At 38.1% G+C, this 19,744-nt stretch overlaps 2 protein-coding genes across 2 annotated transcripts in view; both read left to right on the top strand.

The window, feature by feature from the left end:
- The window catches only part of LOC137999820 (zinc finger MYND domain-containing protein 10-like), a 12,702-nt gene extending 5,403 nt beyond the window's left edge, over nucleotides 1-7,299 (top strand). The window contains exons 9-16 of the mRNA XM_068845753.1: nucleotides 1,022-1,062; nucleotides 1,198-1,257; nucleotides 1,457-1,539; nucleotides 2,167-2,256; nucleotides 3,002-3,127; nucleotides 4,185-4,306; nucleotides 5,881-6,006; nucleotides 6,560-7,299. Of these exons, the coding sequence (XP_068701854.1) occupies nucleotides 1,022-1,062; nucleotides 1,198-1,257; nucleotides 1,457-1,539; nucleotides 2,167-2,256; nucleotides 3,002-3,127; nucleotides 4,185-4,306; nucleotides 5,881-6,006; nucleotides 6,560-6,629 (718 nt within the window). The 3' untranslated portion in view covers nucleotides 6,630-7,299. The remainder of the gene's footprint in view (nucleotides 1-1,021; nucleotides 1,063-1,197; nucleotides 1,258-1,456; nucleotides 1,540-2,166; nucleotides 2,257-3,001; nucleotides 3,128-4,184; nucleotides 4,307-5,880; nucleotides 6,007-6,559) is intronic.
- Nucleotides 7,300-10,727: 3,428 nt separating this feature from the next.
- Nucleotides 10,728-19,744, top strand: LOC137999815 (high mobility group protein B1-like). The gene is made up of 5 exons (XM_068845748.1): nucleotides 10,728-10,905; nucleotides 11,420-11,745; nucleotides 13,056-13,298; nucleotides 15,545-15,719; nucleotides 17,558-19,744. Exons 1-5 carry the CDS (start codon nucleotides 10,899-10,901, stop codon nucleotides 17,614-17,616), a joined length of 810 nt encoding a protein of 269 aa, XP_068701849.1. The 5' UTR covers nucleotides 10,728-10,898; the 3' UTR covers nucleotides 17,617-19,744.

Genomic DNA, 19,744 nt, shown 5'->3' with positions numbered 1-19,744 from the left:
TAAATTTTCGAAAAATTAAGGTAGCTCTGAATTGGCTCCCAAGAATTTTTTTAAACTTTGCTGATAGTTCTATCTCAAGATGCTAATTACTATTCTACAATAAAAAATGGGGGTCACCGAGTTCATTATTAAGATATAAGCAAGTAAAGACGAAATATAGGGTGTTTTTGAAGAGCTTTCATGTTGCCATGGTAACCTATTACGTCAAAATAGTGAGCGCATTTTGTTAAGTAATAATTGGTTTTTGATATGGTACCATAATATTTCTTTTACGTGATACAGTTTTGTAGTGACAACCCTTCTAATTAAAAGGTCCTTAAAAGTAGTGAAACTGGTTCCAGCCACCTTAATTCCCCACTTTCATGCAGACGCCAGGGTCAGGATCTCAGACCCTCAGGCTCGGATTGGTTGATATTTTTGCAAACACGACAACAACACTGACCTTTACCAACTATGCTGATTAGATTAGAACCATCATCTAAATGATTATTGATCATGCAGGTAATTTAGAACATATTTTCAACCCACTTCATGACTGAGTTGCAAAGATCAATATTTGATTTTACCATTAATTTTTCTGGACATCTTATAGTACTTTCCTTTTATATCTCCTACCGACCACTTACATGGAGCGTTTATTATTATTTTTAAACACAGATATGCAACATTAACACGAAGTACCAATAAGATTACAATTTGTCAATTACATCGCTTCTTTGCATGTTATTATGTGTTGCTAAGCTTCTGGAAGAGAAGGAGAGCAGAGAAAGAAAAAAAAGAAAAAAGGAAACCCCTTTGAGAGGAAAAGCCCACTTTCGAAAGAACATTGGTAGTGAATTTTTCTCAATTTATTTATAGCAATTATCTCTTTTAGAAGCCTTACTCTTTTTATAGATGTGTTGTGATCACAAGCTCTAGTACTTCAAACCCTTTAACAACCCCTACATCCCCTCAAACACTTAAGTCCTTTATTACCGTTACGGTAATAAAATCTACCGATATTATTTTTGTTTATTTATAGTTTACCGCTAAGTGTCACAACACGACTTCTAAATACACACAGTAAGCAATTTGTTTATTTTTATTTACACCACTTGTTATTTCACTTGATTTACCTATCATATATAATATTACTTTATTTATGCATGTCAAGCAATGTTGATTGTTACTTATGATGAATGTTGGTTTTTCACATAGATACTCCTGTAATTCTTGTTCAGTTGGTAGAGAACCCACCTTGGATAAAGAGGAGTAAAGGTGAAAAATTTTTTCATAATTCAAGACTATCATAATGGTAATTCAGAGAATCTTCACTTTTGATTATTTGCCAGTCAAGTGTTAAGTAAACATGCACTTTCAAAATCTGAAGGAAAAACGAAGCGATTTCTTGATCATAGTAGCACTGTACTTTAAACTTCGTTAAAAGAGGTGAATACTTTTTTTTTATATATGGCAGATAAATTGATGAAATTCATCGACAATAAATGGAAAGTAATATCAGAAAATGAAAGGCTACAGCTTACAAAAACTGAAGGACAGGTACATAAAAATCCTTTCTGCAGCAGTTTATTACCTTTCTTTTATACAATCTTTTCCTTTCCATTTAAGTCTGGCCGGTTTAGGCCAGTTTGGGCGTCAAGGGTTAAGATGCTTCGGGACAATTCAACAACTCAACAACTATTTGATCTGAAATGGTATTAAAATAATGCTATAGTTACCTTTAGTTACAAACTACACTCACTTACTTCTGTAAGCATAAAGATCTAACTATAGCCAGCAGTGTGTGACACTTAGAACCGCAAACTGCAGACCAACCCTAAATCACAGTTATTGAAAGCTAACTGTTTCAAAATGGGCTCTTAGACTTAAATACTGTTTATTAGTGAGTGCTATTTGTAGGCAGTATGCAGTTTGCAGTTGTCATACACCAGTTAGCCAGTCTTCAGGAAAGTAATCCAAACATGTTCATGTTTCAACTGATTGGGGGAACTGATTGTTCACAAAAATAGGAATTAGAGCTTAAAAATCACCATTTGAAATCAATGTCATTCTAGGTAATCAAATTATGCGTGTAACTTAATAATTTAACGAAACATTGATATGCCACAATTATTTCTCCTTGGATTGATTTCATATGTTATGATTGTCACATTTTTATGATTCTAGGTGTGGCTTGCTGTGTATCAACTTCTTATGAATGAGGACTGCCAGAGAAAATATGAGTTCAATTCATATAGCAAAGAGCAAATTTTAAAGGTTACTGCATTTTTAAATCCATTTTGACAATTGAAGAGTGACGGGGGGTGAAAATGCATTCTCTGGTTCAAAATTTCTTAAAATGTGCGAGGCTTTCAGCATTCAGTCTTAAGCAGTTGAAAAGTGTTTCATTCCAAGAACTTTTAGACTCACAGCTGAAACCTTTAAGTATTTCTCTGACCAGAGAATGCAGTTTTATGTAACATTAATCAAAGGTATCACTTCATTTATTGCACATATTTATGCCAACTCTTGGATGCTCTATCGAAACGTTTTCTGGGTGCTGAAAAAATCTCCAGTTTTTCGTTTCTTCCAGATTAAGGAGGCAGCTCAGACCAGTTTTAACACTTTCAACAAACTGTACTACTTTTTCAGTTAAATGGCAATGTTGTGATACTACATGAAAGACCAATAAGTGCTTAACAAGATGCATTCATTAAGGTTTATATAATAGGTTACCATGGAAACAAAAGAGCCACCAAAAAATATGCTATATATTGTCTTTAAATGCGCATATCACAAAAACAAAGTCGGTGGCCCTCATTTTTTATTGTTGGAGAGTGGTCAGCATGCTAACATAAAACTCTCTGCAAAGTTTTAAAAAATTATCTGGAGCAGATTCATAGCCACCTTGAGAATTGGAAAGTTCTGCACCCCACTCAGGCTTGCTTGCTGCTTTCACAATGCAAATACCTCTGTTGAAGGTTGTGAATTTCTGCCTTTGTTTTTATTCTTGCTTTCACAGTTAAGAGGTTATATGAATGAGGTGCTTTTGGACCAAATCCCCAGTTTAATGGATCTCCAGAGATATCTTCAGCAGTTAGCTATCATGGAAACACCGGCCATCAAAAGAGACGTCATTCTGGAACAGGTGAATAATATTTGTGATTGTACTGAAAGAGGTGTTATCTGTTAACCCATGTAAATGAAGTGAAGAGATTTACTCTGGTACACTCAGCAATAGTTGAACCCAAAACCTTCAGAATATTGGCTTGGATGTGTAGTGTTGGCACCACAGAAATAAACTTTATTGCTCTAACTTTTAAAAATTACACTGAATAGACTAAACGTAACCCTAGAAAACGGACAAATGGAATGATTTGCGTACAGTTTTTTTAGCGCTATAATTATAGTGTCTCACTTGGAGTCAATTAACACTGTCTGATTCATTAGTTATAACAATTGACAACATATACAGGATTCTCTGCCACTGAGCAGTCAGAAGCCAAGCCGGCAAACTGGGTTCATGCGACAATAATAATATTATTTGCTATTAGGTGTTCCTCCATATGGCTAGGATCTAAGTTGTTGATATGGAGCATATTTGCAAATTTAGTAAAAAGAAAGCACTCAGACTTTTTATGAGTATCCATGAGTCAACATCGATAAATAAACCTCTTCAGGTGAATAATAGTTATTTCTTATAACAGTGATACTGATAATGATATTGATAATAATAAACTATTAACCCATTGACTTCTGGGAGTGAGGCTTAATAGTATTATTTTACTCTGTCTAACACCAGACGATTTTACTCGTCAATAGGGGCATGCTGGGAGACTCAGGGGTATAGTCCCTAGTCAGTTGAGTGTCAGGCAAACACCTCTGGCTATTGATAAGAAAAAGAGAATAATATTGATTTTTGTTCTCACATTTCCACAACAAAGTTGTGATACACTATGGGCCCTTTGCAGGTTATAGTGATCACATGGTACAAAAACCGCCATACTGGAGCACAAATTGCACACTGGGACATCTTAAACGAAGCAAGATAATTTAAATTTTCTTTGTTTTAGATGCCCCAGTGGGCAATTTGCGTCCCAGTATGGCAGTTTCCATGCCATGTGATCACTAACCTGAAAAGGGCGGCCCATTATAATTGTGTATTGTACGCTTAGTCACTCACACTGACATATTTTTATAATAAGGTCCCTGAAATTAGAGAAAAGCTTTTAAAGGATAACCTGGGGAAGTGGGAGAAAATTGCCAAATACCAGAAGAGAGCCTATTTCACACCAACAGCAGAGGATGTGAAAAAACAAGCAAAAACGTGAGTAAGTTCCTTACATTACTGCAAAAAGTCAACCTAAACAAACACATATTTTGGATCATTATAAAAATCAGAAGTCCCCTCCGGAAATTTAACAACCGTTACGTAAAATTACCAAAAGTGCCATATGTAACTCAGTGTCTTGAAAAATACAGTTACTGTATCTACACATACACAGGGTAAAAAATGAATGAAAAAGGTGGTGTTTATTATAAGCCTTAAAAGTGGCAATTTTAATTAAGACCCCTTTAAGGTTAGGGGTCAAAGGTATTATTTGCGCAGTTTATAAATGTGCGGGAAAAGCAGATCTGGACAAGTGTTATTGAAATCCGAAACGAAAATTGGGGGTAACCACTCATTTTTCAAAGATAATTAATCAACAAGGTTTGTAAAAAGCTCTAAAATACAAAGCAATGTATGGCGTTCTTTTTCAAATTGAGACTTAATTATCTCTGAAAAATGCGTGGTTGTAAACCCCCCAAATTTCGTTTTGGATACCAAGAGCACTTGCTAAGTTCTGGTTTCTCCACATAGTTTTAAAACCGCGCAAAAATGTCCCTGTAAAAAAAAAACAGTATTAGTAAGCATCACTCATAGGAAACCCGAGTATTTCTAGATGCGCAGAACGTATGCGCAATAACAATAGAAGGCACCGTCCTTGAGTGACCACTGCGAGCCCCGTCAAACTGGCAATTTTAAGACCTTTTAACGTGGCCAGTGTAAGCCCTTTAAAGTGGCCACTGTAAGCCTTTTAGAAGTGGCGATTGTAAGATCCCTTAAAGTGCTACTATGATCAAAAAATCACATCCTTTTTTCTTTAGATTTTGATAGTGTGATCGCTTAACACTTGACTGGCAAAATTTTGAGCTTTGATTTTTATTCAAAGGTTGTTTACTTTGATTATAAGTTTTTGACTTCACGTTTCGCCATTACTCCCGTTCCAAACTGACCGACTGGACCTCAGAGAGTAGGATATAGGGAAGAGTGATGTCATTTACTCACTAGCTTAAAATTTCAGCGTGTAAACGCAGCTTATTTTATATGCACACGAATTTAAAAGTGAAAAAGCCCGAAATTCCCGCGCAGCATATTAATTCAGCGACGTACACCCGCTTTGCATTCTTAAACCATTGAGTCTTTGACGTCATTTTCTCCTCGATCCAGCTCTCTCAAGATTTTAAAGGTAGGGGACAATTAAATAGGAAAATTCTGGTTAAAACAAACAGATGTCTTTTGAAATCAAGGCTTAAAACTTTGGTCACTTACTGTTTAGTTAATCCAAATAAAAATAAAAATTATCTTTTTGGTCATAGTAGCACTTTAAAGTGGGTACGATAAGCCCCTTAAAAGTGGCAATTGGGCTGCACAAGTTACGTAAACAAAACTCTCTTTCATGTATCTAACATTCGAGCTGGTGAGATGGTGTCTCTGCAGTGACTTGCAAAAGTTTTCACCAAGAGCCCTTCAGTTTTTGCCATTTACATGAGAGCGTTTGGTAGGCCGGTAATCCTTAGTTCATTCACGGGCTCTCATTTTTTTCTCTGTGTTTTTTTTTTTTTTTGGCCATCTTTTAGATGGGCAGACACGTACAATCTGGATATGCTTGAGGAGCTTGTAAGCGAACCCCCAAAATGCGCTACATGCGGTCAGTCTGCAACCAAAAGGTGCTCTAGATGCCAAACGGAGTGGTACTGTTCAAGGTAAGATCACTGCTTTAAACTCCAATTTTTAAACTTTTTCCCTGCAAAGAGTAGACTGCAAAACAGTCGTTTTCTTCCATTTTCGGAAGGCGCGAATTAAAAGCGCCGTAAGCGTGATCCTCACGTGTGAAGCGCGCGAGCCTCACACGCCCGTAGGGCGTGTGTTTCTACACCCGCTCCAGACCTTCCGTTTGAATATTTATCGCGTTGCTTACGTTCACAAAAAATACGACTGTTTTGCAGTCTATGCAAAGAGTGATACCTATAGATTTTACTCTGTTTAACGCCAGACGATTTTATTCGTCGTCAATGGGGGCTAAAGGGTTAACAATGAGCCTTAGATCTTACTCTGTAACGCCAGACTTTTTGTTACTTTAATTTCACAGATTTCAAAATCTTGAACTTTTTCTTTGCAAAACTGTAGTAAGCCACTTTAAGTGAAGAGGGAGTGAAATGAAGTTTAACACATATTGGAAACTAGAAACAGCACTTCTCCGTAGATTGATCTTGGTGTCCTTGCCCTAACCTTTTTTAATTTTGATCGATTTTTCAGGGAATGCCAGGTCAAGCACTGGAGTAAGCACAAGCCAGCTTGTAATCTCGTCGTTGAATCCAAGACATAGTTCTTTGTTTTAGAGCGGTTTCCAATCGAGTGTCGAAAGTAATTATTTTGCATTACTTCAGTCAGTGATTGGTTTAAAGTTCTCGCGCCACTTTTTCAACCAATCAGAAGCGACACCAAAACCAAACGTGGCTCGCGCGTGCACATTTTCCCGCGCTTTGTGTCGGCTACGTGTAATTACTTCGAGTTTTGATTGGTTTACTGGATTGTATCAGTCCCTTTTGATTGGCCAAAGTAATTACTTTGGTTTTGGTTTTGCGACACTCGATTGAAACTCGCTCTAACGCACGCCTTCTTGTACCTGGCCTAGTGAAACCGTTACATGCACAGCTTCCGGCGGAGCATAGTCTATCAACGACGGTTCTCCATCGGACTCGAGTCCGGGCTGTTCTTGCTTCTTGCCATAAGTTTCAAAGTCGCGTTAACTTAGACTCAGTGTCCCTCGTCCAGCTGTCCTCTCCTCGGTTTCTCTGGGACTCCCATGTTAGGGCGTGGCCAATCCATCCCCATTTGCGCCTCCGTATCTGTTTCTCGACTTCCTCCAGTTCTCGTCTTCCCTTCGTTTTCTCTCTGTACCTCCTTTCTGATTTTTTAAATGTAAAAAAATGCTTGCTACAACTGTATAAAAGATGTACATAGCTCCAATGGGAAATAAAGTATTTCTGTCGTTTATTATTGCTCCTTTTTGTTGTATGGAGTGACTGCTCCAAAACACGTGCTGACAAATTACAAAAGTTACAAAATAGAGCAGCACGGATTATTACAAGTGCTGATTACTTTATTCGATCATCAGCACTGCTAAATTCCCTAGAGGGATCAAACTTAGAAGAAAGAGAAAAAAGGCACTTGTTAATTACGATGTTTAAAGTATTTAATAATAATTGTGCGACGTATCTTCAGGAGCATTTTCACAGAACCTCTGAAGCTCACAATTATAACTTGTGGGCTTCAACTATGACTTCCAATTACCACTACCTAAAAGGAATTCTCTTCTTGAGGTGCAATGGCTTGGTACCAACTGTCAAATCAAATACGTAAGATAAGGGATCTTTCAAGCTTTAAAAGTGCGATATCCTAGGACACATTTTACATCGCTAGGGCACATTTTTACATGGCTTGTTTCGTATTATTATTATTATTATTTATAAAATAATTAGGATAGTACGTGCACTCTCATTGGTCACTCGCTGTGTTTAGATGAGAGCCGGTAAAAGAAACTATGAGAGTATGGAAACACGGCTGTGACATCACACGAATTTTGATTGGTTATCCGCCGTCAGACGCGCGTTTTGATTGGCTGGTAGGAAATATGAGCGTGTATCAAGAAAATCTGTTTCAATCAAGAATTTTCCTTCACTTGTTTCCTTAATTTGTCGAATTATCTTTGAATTATCTCGGGGAAGTGTTGAGAATTCTCGACAGTTATGCAAACCCTCGACTGCGTCTCGGGTTTCCATAACTGTTTCGAATTCTCCCAACTCTCCCTCGTGTTAGATGAGGCTATGGAAACACGGAAAACGTCCTCAATTGCTTAAATAGTAAATTATGATTGTTACTAATTATTACTATTGTTTAAATTTCCTTGACATTAGATAATTTTTAGCGCTAAGTTATACCTAGTTTATTAGTCGTTTCAAAATTGATATCTTGTAATTCTAGTAAATTTTTAGCATTTATATCTTGTAATTCTTACACGGCATGTCTGAAAACCAGCCTGCTGAGCCATTTACCGTGTTTTAAATGTAGTTGATTGATTGATTGAGTGTGTAAGGACATCATCCCCCCCCCCCTCCCCGCCAAACTGTAGGGCACAGGCAACTTAACTCACAGTTGAATGGTACGTCGAGGTAACGATATACAGGGTTTATCGGAAACGTGTGCTTTTGGAGCAATTCGGAGTTTTCGGAAAGTTCTACAATTCGTCTTGGTTTTTAGTATTCGTGCAAATGTCTATCAGAGCGTCTAAATTAAAAGGTATCTTTATTGCCATGCGATTCATCAGAGCGTTCGCCGAAGTAATGGTAAATGGGCAACAGAGAAAAACTCTGACCTGGAACCCGTTTCTCGAAGGTCCCGAAACTTTACGTCAGTAGATCACCGCAGTTGCTCTACCGACCGAGCTGCAAGGTCACACCGAAGGCCGTGAAAATTTGAGTTGATGTTCCACGGAAATGAATAAGTGCAAGTACAAATAAGGAATATGTTTCTTTCTTTTTTTTTTTTCAAAAATTAAACGGTAGCCGTGTGGCACTTTCATTGAAACAGAAATATCTATCGAAGTAGATCGCCGTTTTTTTATGGCCTGAGCTGCAAGGTCAGACGGCACAGGATGTGGGAACTTGAGATGTCACTGCAAGGGCAAGTGAACGGAAATACGTTCGTTGTTTCAGTTGTTTGCCCTTGTGTGACGCCATTTCCGATATGCAAGGGCTAATGCTCTGATGGATTTCATGACAATAAAGAGATTTTTCTCTGACCGACATTTCTGGTTTGAATCTCTTGTGTCGTATGCTGAGCCAGCTGGCGTAGTTGCAATTGTGTTCATTGTCATTAGATGTTCCACCATGGCTGAACACAGTTTCTTCGAGGGGATTCTTTAAAGGCCGGCGCAGATTTGAAAAACAAAACAAATACTGTATGACGACTTTGGCGAGAACTTTTTTGTCTCCTTCTCGCGATGGTCTAGAAAGTACGGTGTATATTGGACCCAGCAAAATGCTGTGCGTGCACATTCGCTCACAAAACAACTGCTGGCTGTTTTACCAAATTTCTCGCAAACCCGTCATTACATTTTGCAGAAATATGGAGGTAAAATAGTTCCGACTACAAGTGAGTCGTCTCTCAAAAAAATCCGAAATGTTCCACAAAAATTTGGGAAAACTAAAATATCTATATCAGCAAATTAAGAAAATCCGTCTGTTGAAATTCTATGATAAAACAGCTGTTTAACGTACTTTATTTTATAAGTACGCAAATGCTGCAAAAAAAAACTAATGCAAGTGAGTGAATTTTGCATAAATGAGGAATAGATGCGTTTCCATGGTAATATCCTGCAAAGCACATTATCTGTCAAAGTTTGAGCTGCCACTCGAAAATGCATAAAAATGGCAGAAATGGCAGTATAAGTGCTTAAAAACTGTGTTCAGTCACCTTAATCCTCTGTCAGTTAATGGAGTTGTGTTGCCATTTCAACGACAAATGTCAAGCTGGAAGTTTGCGTTTAGTCAAATGTCAACGAAACTACATGTAGTCGGATTTTCCGAAAGCCTTCAAGTCATCATTGATAAAAACATATTAATCAATAAAACGTGATTGGTCTCATTTGTTTTCTTTCCTCTTTGCTACAGCTATACTGCCCCGCGACCAAGTTTTCGAACAAACGAAATAAGTTGTAAGAAGAAAATTCTCATGGTTTTGTGACATAGGAGTGTAGAGGCATAGTCTTCGGCAGACGCGGCGCACCTTAGGCAGAAACAACATTTAAAAAGCCCCCAGGTACCATAACTAACAATCTGTACGACAAATACTGTTACGTGACAATTTTTTTCAAATCCGATTGCTTTTGATACAAGATGGTGCCTCTAGAATTACAGGAAAGCTGAGACCGGGCTGAGACCAAGTGACTTGCGTTGACTCCTCGCACGATCGAGTTCACACCGAAGTGTTTTGAAAGCAAACGCGCGGACGAAGTAGTGCCGAATGACGTGCCGAATGAAATTGATTTTGAAAGTGAACGCATGGACGAAGTAATGCCTAATCTTGTTAGTTCGGAAATCAAATGGCAAAAATTCGGGGTGATGGACTGCAAAGATTCTTGCTCAAAATTTGTGAGGTAGCGAAATCGCGCACACGCGCGAATGGCCCTTTTCGTGGAGAGGTTCGACGAAGGAGTGAAAGCGCTTCGCTTGAGGCGAACCTAAAATAAAACTGGTTAAGCTGGCTCTCACGACTTCCGCAGAAAAATGGCGGGAATGTGTTCAAAATATATTAAGATCTTTGAGAAGACGCCCAGTGATTTTTTAGAAGACAAAAGAAGCCTTTGACAGACAAGGTACCGGCCAATGGATCAATAAATCGCGGCTATTGCGCACGCGCATTGGGTCGCGTCGCGTTCGCCTCGTGTTGTCTCTTTTCAAGCGTCTCTTCCCTTGCGCTCTTATAACCAAGAGAAGCTAAAAGACCTTAGTCGATCGAGCCTTTATATTGGAGCAATTTCATTAAGAGTACACAGACGAACTGTTCCGTAGTGGAAATCCGCAGATTCGCAGATATGGAAGGTAATTTGCGATTTTCGTCGCATTTTCCATGTTTTAATTCAAGTCTCAGTCAAACTCCTTATGAGCGACTCCATGAATTGTTCTCCCCTTGTTGTCTTATATTTCTTACTAGCCTCATACGAGGCCCTATAAAGCCTATAGGACGTAGGGAAGCGCAAACCACCGAACTAAGATCGGAAAATTTTTCAGTTTTACCGCTAATTTAAGCTCAGTTACGCTCTAGATTTCTTATTTTAACGTCTCGACGTGTCCTAAACGACAAAAAAATGTCCGCTAAGAGTTATTTTGAAGCATTTCGCTCGAGCTTTCTTTCTTGATCGCGATCGTAAGAGAAACTGTAGTGGAATATAAATTATGCCTGGGGGACTCAAAGTCGGCAGCCGAAAGTTAAAATTTTAGATTTTTCGTCCAAAATATGCCATTGAAGAGATTAAAACTCGCCACAAATGGTACCCTTGATGTCGTTTTGACGTCGAAGCTACGAAGACATGATGTTGTTCTTGCTCTCCCAAAGGAGCGAAGTCAAAGAAACGTGCAGCTGAGCAATCCCTTCACAAATCGAAGTCACCTAAGAAAGCTAAAACTGGAAAAGAAGGAAGGAGTTCCAAAAAGGCCAAGAAGGACGGACCACAAGTGAAGAGAGCATCGTCCGCTTATATTCACTTCACAACAGATTTTCGCAAGAAGCTGAAAGAGAAATGCGAGAAGAATGGCGATCCACTTCCCAAGGCGAACGAGGTCGCGAAGATGGCTGGCGAGCAGTGGAAGAAACTCACCCCAGATGAGAGAGGTCCGTATGATCAAAAGGCTCGGGAAGACAAAGAACGATACATGAGGGAGGTAAGCAAAGATTCTTGGCGACAGGACGCTTAAGTGTGTAGAAACCCCAGTGAATTTTTGCGCCGTTCATCATGGCCGCCACCCTGCTCCGTCCTTGTCAAGAACTCATGAGATTTGACCAGTCACGTGATATTTTTCCAATACCAAGACAAAAACTTGAATGTTTCAAAAAATGCTAACTTCGAATTGCAAAGTATCAAAACAGCGTTGAATGATGATTTTGCCCCTGTTTTTGAGGGTAAAAGTATATTGTATTATTTTATTGTTTTAGGTGGGTGGTGTTTTTTCTCTACAAGCTGAAGATGAAAAAAATATTTTAATTGTTTTATCTGTAGATGTTATCATTCTGTTGTTTTGTTATTTTTCTTTTCTTCAATCAATTGCTCACTTTCTGATCTTGTATTAAATTAAGCTCTCAGTCAGTAAAAAAATTCCTTAATTTACTCATGAGAAGAAATTTTGAAATACTGGATAAAGTAAAAATCCAAGTAGTTGCCACAATCTTCCATATTTTTAAACAAAAACCCCTTAACCCTATTTCCAGTGATTGAAAAATGGCAGGCATTGCCTGGCACACAGGTCATTGAATCTGGAAAGGTGGTGGTCTAATTTTTATTTTATTCTGTCTGGAGTTGTTGCTCCTTGCCTGTTAACAAAACAACTACATCAACATCTGCAAATATTTTAGACTTTCTATAGTTTTTTACAAAGGATAATAAATCATCTCAGGTCAATAACATTGTTCCAAATACAGTTCTAGTTTATATTTAGGTAGATATTTAGTTATTTATTAGTTTTTGATGGTTGATATTTGGCTGATCTCCAAAAGGGATAAAATATGATTTAGATTTAACAAGAATCTAATCTGTTTGTAACAAATTATCACAATGCCTTCTTCAAGCAAACTCCTACGTTTGTGAGACAAAGTGCTTCTTCAACGAAGGCTGTGAGTACTGAGTCCTGTTACTGAAGCACAGTAAATAAATTTTCAAAGTGTCTGAAGGCCCATACCATTAATAATGATTGTAGCCTCCATTAACACTGAAGACAATCTGTATCCTTGTAACCCCAAAATTGAGTCACTTTGAAGGAAAGGTATTTTTTGCTGTCATGCTACAAGAATGAAGATGATGGGATAAAGTTATTGTAAACTGGGGAAAAATGACATGTTCGTCACCAAAAATTAATCTGTACTTTCACTGTAAGGAATGTTAATGCGTTAAGTACTAAGTTCTTTGTTTTCCTAGTTTTGGGGAACTGAACAATGCCCCTTCAAAAATTAACTTTTTTCTTTATTTGTTTCTTTAAAGTGTGGAAAATTTGAAAAGAAAGAATCTGACAAACCCAAACGAGCACCGACAGCATACTTCATTTTCCTTGCTGAATTCCGTGAGCAGATGAAAGGCAAGCAGTCAGAGGGTGATCAAAAGATTCCTGCGCTTGCTGGTGAGAAATGGCGAACCATGGGTGAGAAAGAAAAAGAGAAATACAAGCAGCTGGAGGCTGCTGCCAAAAAGAAACATGAGGTAGCAATGGAAGAGTGGCGGAAGAAGGTCAGTTCAAATGTTTTGCTAAAGGCTTCTTCGATGTTAATGAAATACCAGGTAAACGTCTGGTGCAAGTATTAAAGTGAATGAAACCGTATTTTTTATTTCTCCTGAAAAGTGAAAGGATAGTGGTAATGTTAATGAATTTATGTAGCGCATTTTCTATTAACATATTCAAATGCGCTTTACAAGCAAGGGATCTATGGGTGAGATTGGACATCAGCATACATGGGCGCTGCTGGCAGCCGCTATCAGTCCATTAGCGATCTCACCCAGCACATGAATGAAATGAAATGAGCTCCATGCCCTACTCTTTACGAATAGTGTGTGGGTTCTTTTGTGTTCCACTGGGTTGTGAACATTGAAGGGTTGTGAGACAAGGCCTATGGTTTATAGTCCTTATCCGAAAGACTTAACCATTTGCGGATGTAATTACAAAGGCAGCACTTTCTCCTCAGTTATTTTAAGACCATGAGTGTTAGTCCTGCCAGAGTCGAACTCACGGCCTCCCGCATGGCAGCCCAATGCTCAACCAACTGAGCCACCGTTGCGTGGGATCTATGTCATCAGTAGTTTCTATCAGTACTGACAGCTGACAAATAGCATACTTTAGGCTACTTCTCTCCGAGAAGCTGGATTCTTTTTTCCCTAATAATATAGAAGTAATAACATTGACACCTCAAACGCCCTATGAGAGCCCCAGTTGACGAGTAAAATCGCCTCACTCCCAGGGGTCAGTGGGTTAATGGAGGGGACACTCAAGTGCCCTTGGACTCCCCCTGTTGAGGAGTAAAATTGACTCCCAAGGGTCAATGGATTAAAGACAGCTTCTTTCAAACCTAAGACAGGCCTTGAAATTGTGACCAATACAGTCGCATTTGCAACTGAATTTTTTCCCTGTACGGCTTGTTTTCACCTTTGCTCTTTAAAAAGAAAAGGGTTAGCAGTTGCCACTTTGCTGCTACTTTTGCTAAAATAAATGAAGAAAGGACAAAATTATTTTGTTTCTTGCTGTGAATTTTCTCTCAATCTGAAGATAGCGTAATTGTAGCGTAATGTACCTGAAATGTTACGTGTCTTCGATCATTTGCCATTTTTGGCAGTTTCTTTACAAACTTGAGACTAAATTTTTGTATCTTGTGGCAAAATTTTGCCTTGATTTTTTCGTTAATTTTGAGCCCTGTAGGATTAAAATTCATCTTGACAATAACAACAGTCGATAACTCTACTCAAACCAGCTTCAATTTTCATTGAAACCCCTGGGTCAAGATTGCAATTTTAGGACAAATGAGATGCCCATAAAATGGAACATCACAATATTCTCTTGGAATAAAGAAAAAACATTTATTTAAGAAATTACATCACGGCTGGTGGGCTTTGGCCAAGTGTCAAAATAATTGGCTTGACTTACTACGAAAACCACCGATCTGTGAAATGGGCGGGAATTTACATGTCTCTTCCCCATCCTCTTTCTCTTGTAAATAGTTCAAATTCTTAAGAGGTATTGGCAGAACTGAGCACGTTTGGCTCTTTAATTGTGGAAAAGCTCTCGTAGAGAACTTCAGAATGAAGATTATACAAGACTGAAGACATTTTCAGGATAGAGGGAGACTTTACCAGAGGTTTCTTTGTGGGATGTTTTTTCTGTGATTGCCAAAGAAAACCTGAAGAGATAAATGTTGAAAATGTGTACTTTCAATTGTTGCATTTTTCTGGTTGTAAATTGAAAGTGTTGGATGGTTGGTGAAATAATTAGGTATTGTTTTCTCATCTGTTTGTTTTTACTTGAGGAAAAGATTTTTGAGACTCTTTGGGAAGTGTATTGCCTGTAATCCTAAACTCAAGTGATAATAATAATATTGTGGTGTGTATCGAAATCAGTGTGTATTTGTTACTTGGCATCTTGAAATTATTTGCATTTTACAGATAGAATTGGCCAGAAACATCTTCAGAAACCATCATTGCATATGGGTTATTGATCAAGCTTGTGTGGTCGAGATGGCTGGATATTGGCCAAGTTTTTTTTTTCGTGTTTATTTGTCGAGGGCCATAAACACACTAAAAAAACCATGCCAATATCCAGCCATCTTGACCAAACAAGCTTGGTCAATAAAGGATTTATTTTATGGGATAAAACACCATCTTGCCTGCTTGGGTAGCCAAGCACAGCAAGGGATTTGGTTCATCTTGCCTGCTCACGGAGCTAGTCATATTATAAAAGCAATTACTGATTTTCTCTCTTTCTATCACAGAATGCAGACAAAGAACCTGAAAAGCCTGTAAAAGCTAAACCCGCACCGAAGAAGGCTCCACCTAAAAAAACGGCTCCCAAGGTTATAGATTCAGAAGATGACGAGGATGACGATGATGAGGATGACGATGACGAAGAGGAAGAAGAGGAAGAGGCTGATGATGCCGATGATGATGGTAAGTTCAAGAAATGGTTCCATTGATGTTTAAAAGTGTTGAATTATGTGGAGAAGCAGTTAAGTGCATAGTGGTTAGGGGGTGGAGTTCTGTAGTTTTACTCTCACATTAAGCCTACGTCACGGCATTTTTACAGACCGATCTGTTTTTTGCAGAGGAACAGAGGAAAATTGCTGTCATTACATTCAAAACTCTTCATGGTTCTGCACCTGACTATATCACTGAGCTCATAAAACCTTGTACACCTAGTAGATCCTTACGATCTTCAAACAAATTGTTGCTTTTTAAACCTAGATTTAATCTTAAGACCTATGGTGGCCGCTCCTTCTATTTGGAATACCCTTCCGTTGGAACTCGGGGCCCGGTTCCTCGAAAGCCGATTAACTCAATCCAGGATTAGTGTAAACTTTTGTTTCACGTTTTCAACTTTTTGGTGAAAGTTTCTTTTGCTTACTTTTGTTTTTCAAGATTGACGTCTTCTCATGTAAAGTTCTGCCAAAAATCTGCGTTGAACAGCATTTGGGAGTAGAGAAATAAACTGCTTGGTTAATTTTTAATCTTAGATTAGCGTTAATCGGCTTTCGAGGAACCGGGCCCAGATCTTCATGTTGTTCCCTTTCTTCTTTTAAATCCAAGTTGAAGACTTTGCTTTTTAAAGTTTTTTATGATGTAGTTTTATAGCTTTTAATCTAGTTTTTTCCCGCCAGTTTATCCCTGGTTGTAATGTAATTTTTTGTAAAGCGCTTTTGGACTATTGGGAATTAGCGCTCTATAAATATTGTATTATTATTATTATTATTATTATTGTTATTATTATTATTATTGTTCTTATTATTCTTATTCTCTGTAATTTTTTTAAGTACCTCTCTATAACGATCTGGCGAAGATCCATAAGTATTCTGTGCTTTCCCCCTTTGGTATGAAAGTGCTTTAAACTGGACCAGTATTTTTCCACCCTTGAGGAATGTGGAGTTGCTGTGTGTGCCAAGTTTGTGCAGATGACCCATCCAGGGAATTCTCTGTACCGCCTAATACATACAGCTGTAATCGTCTGGCAACTCTGAAGTGTTGTGGTACAAAGTACTCATTGCCAGCCCATATACTGATCATTTTGTTATCCCATCATTCCTTTATTGATTCTTTCAACATGAAGTGGAATCTTAAGTTTGTATGAATTGGCATATTGCTAAACTACTGAACTACATGTACATCAAAGTTACACTGTCGGAAGAGAATTGAAAATAGAATTTCTCCATATGACTTAAAGTTCGGTCATTTCACACTGTTTAACATAGGAGGCCAAAGAAATGTATTAAAATGAAAACTCACCTGCAGTGCATGTAGCGCTAGTTTTGATTTTGCTCATTGAATGTGCCATTTTGTGGCTTCCTTGTTGCTGTTGACATCATTAATTTTTGCATGTGCTCTTATAAGTTTTTGTGAAAGTTTACGATGTGAATGTAGGAAGCTGGGCATGGGAAAAAATGAGACATAAATCAAGAATGTTTAAAATTGATTTTTGCTGTTCCAGTTCTGCATTCGCATGATGAAATGAACAGATTTGCGAGAAACAAGGTGCTCCAGGGCTAAGTGATTATTAAAACTTCAAACACAAATAAACTCATCAAACTGTCCCCCGCCCCCTAAGTAGATTTGACACTCTTCCCCGGGTTGACTCGGTACACTTGAAAATCAAGATGGCCGCCATTAACAGTAGCGTGCTTGATCTCGACAATCTCGCAGAAAAATAGAGGACTGTGAAGAGTCTAGTTTTCTTAATACTTTCTGTTTAGGAATCAAGTTGTTTTAAATTTTTTTAAATATTGTCTTATTTTCAGCTGGAGATGATGATGACGATGACGAAGATGATGATGATGACGACGATGATGATGAGTAAAAGTTTTTCCCTTCCATATGTCTCAAAGACACTTCATTAAGGAATAAACCATTCATTTCACTTTTCTTCTTAACTCAAGTGTGTCACATAAACGCTCCTAGCATTTTGTGAAAAAGCCAAATTAATTTTGATTTTATTTGGCAAAGGTTGCACCAGATTGATTTTCTTACCACAATTATTTGAAATTTGGAGCCTTAGAGGCAGGCATATGATTCCATTTTCATGAAACTTAGTTATGCTGTTTTGAAAAGAGGCCCATCCTTTCTTCCGTATTGTTGCCAAGTCGACGTTTCTGGGCAAGTCATCCAACTTTCATGTGATGATTACTAAGAATATGTTAATTTCTAGCTTTTTTCGTGCCTTCAAAATACTGACGTCAGCTGCAGATATGCTCAGAAATGCACAAAATGGGATGCAAAGCCATCTTGATAAAAAGACTGAAGTGTCTCAAATTGTTTCAGTGTCGCCAAAACTCTTCTTCTCAAGTAAACATAAGCCGTTATGATAACCCTTGCCTAGAAATAAACTTGAAGCAATTTGCTAACCTTGTTGTTGTAAATAGGTAGTTCATTTTTAGACCTAACGGGACACGAGGTGATATTTGTCAAAGTGTAGCATGCGTCATATTGTGTGCATTTGGCCCTGAAGTTTTAAAATGACCCTTTGCAGATAAGGCATCAGGAATGACAATGTTCTTTACTGGTAGGACATCAGTACATCACAGCCATCTTTGTTGGGTTGTGTTCACAAAAATAGTGTTCTGACTCTAAAGTTTATTGGACAACCCTATCATTTTGACCTTTAGGACATAAAGATTGTTGATACATGTAGCAATGATGGTTATTTCAATCAATGATCTTGGTCTTCAATGCCGGCACTTCCTGTAATGGGTCAAAAACTTTAACCTTCAATTGGCCTCTTAATTGGTGTTTCATGAGTATTGTTAACCAAATTGTATTGTTAGTTCTAAATTTTATGTGGAATTTGCATGTAATTGAAGAAGCCAAGGGATTATTTACTTTGTGCGTGAGCATTCTTAAACCTAAAGATGTTCACACGGCTGACTGTGGCGTGTTGAAGGGTGATATTTAGCAAGTCAATAAGATAGCTGTGAGGGTACTAAAATACTGCGGGCATTATGTTGTGTGTTTGCTTAATTTTGACAAAGACCCCTGATGTCATTTTGACTTTTGCCTAAAAGGCAAGTGTTGTCCAAAGGTGATGACACCTATCACTAATATAGGGGCTCCCAAGTTCTTAATTATTCTCAGAACAACTGTTTCACATTCACAGACCTCAGTCATTGTGGCAAAAAGGGTAATTTGGTCACATCCAGTGTGATTCATTTCAACCCACTTTGTCAGTTTTGAGTTTTGGTGGTCTAACAACTGTTTCTAAAAGAGTGATTTGCAAGAGTGACAAATAGGAGTGTTGGTCATGAAATGTTCTTTTCCGGGTCTGCGTGTTTATGAATGATAAAGTAATAAACAGCTGTAGATTAGGCCTCTAGATAAGAAATTCATCAAAGTTGAGTTAAAATAATATCCCTGACTTTAAAGCAACAGTGACATGAGTGATAAGTAAATTGTTTTTGTTTTAGTACATACAAACTTGTTTGTAGTAACAGGAAACTGAACTCTTTCTTTTCGAGTTCTTGGGGGTTAATACTGGTAGTACTTTACCAACCAACTTGCCCAATCATATGGCATGATAGGCATTATTCACCTGTGTGATACATACTAAGTTTTACAAAGTACAAATGCTTAGAATACTTTAGGATATCATACAAGCATTGACCTTTGCCGAAGAGAGAGTCAGGCCTTGGTTGTTCAAAAGGTGGATAGCGCTATGCATCGGATAAATCACAGTCTAGGGGATAAACACTAGAAAAACCAATTGAGTTACCCAGTGGATAGCGTTATTCACCTTTTGAACAACCGAGGCCAGGTTTCCATGTGGATTTGCCCTACTTTAGGGCGGTGCCCTTAGGAAGATCTTCATCGAAACATCAAGGGGATTGATTTTCTTTCATTTAAGTAAGCCACCCTGGTAAACTGTGTTTACAGTTTTTTAGTTTGTATATGCCTGTATATGTTTTAAAAAATAAAGTGCTGTTCTCTTTTTTTCA

Source organism: Montipora foliosa, chromosome 4, assembly GCF_036669935.1.
Source record: "Montipora foliosa isolate CH-2021 chromosome 4, ASM3666993v2, whole genome shotgun sequence".
Taxonomy (NCBI): Eukaryota; Metazoa; Cnidaria; class Anthozoa; order Scleractinia; family Acroporidae; genus Montipora; species Montipora foliosa.
Note: the sequence above shows the minus strand (reverse complement) of the source record. Positions and strands in the feature narration are given on the sequence as shown.

Bases quoted from the DNA above. Each gene is read 5' to 3' on its own strand.
- LOC137999815 (XM_068845748.1), top strand. The intron at 13,299-15,544 runs GTCAGTTCAAAT...TTTCTATCACAG, and splicing joins TGGAAGAGTGGCGGAAGAAG to AATGCAGACAAAGAACCTGA. The intron at 15,720-17,557 runs GTAAGTTCAAGA...TCTTATTTTCAG, and splicing joins TGATGATGCCGATGATGATG to CTGGAGATGATGATGACGAT.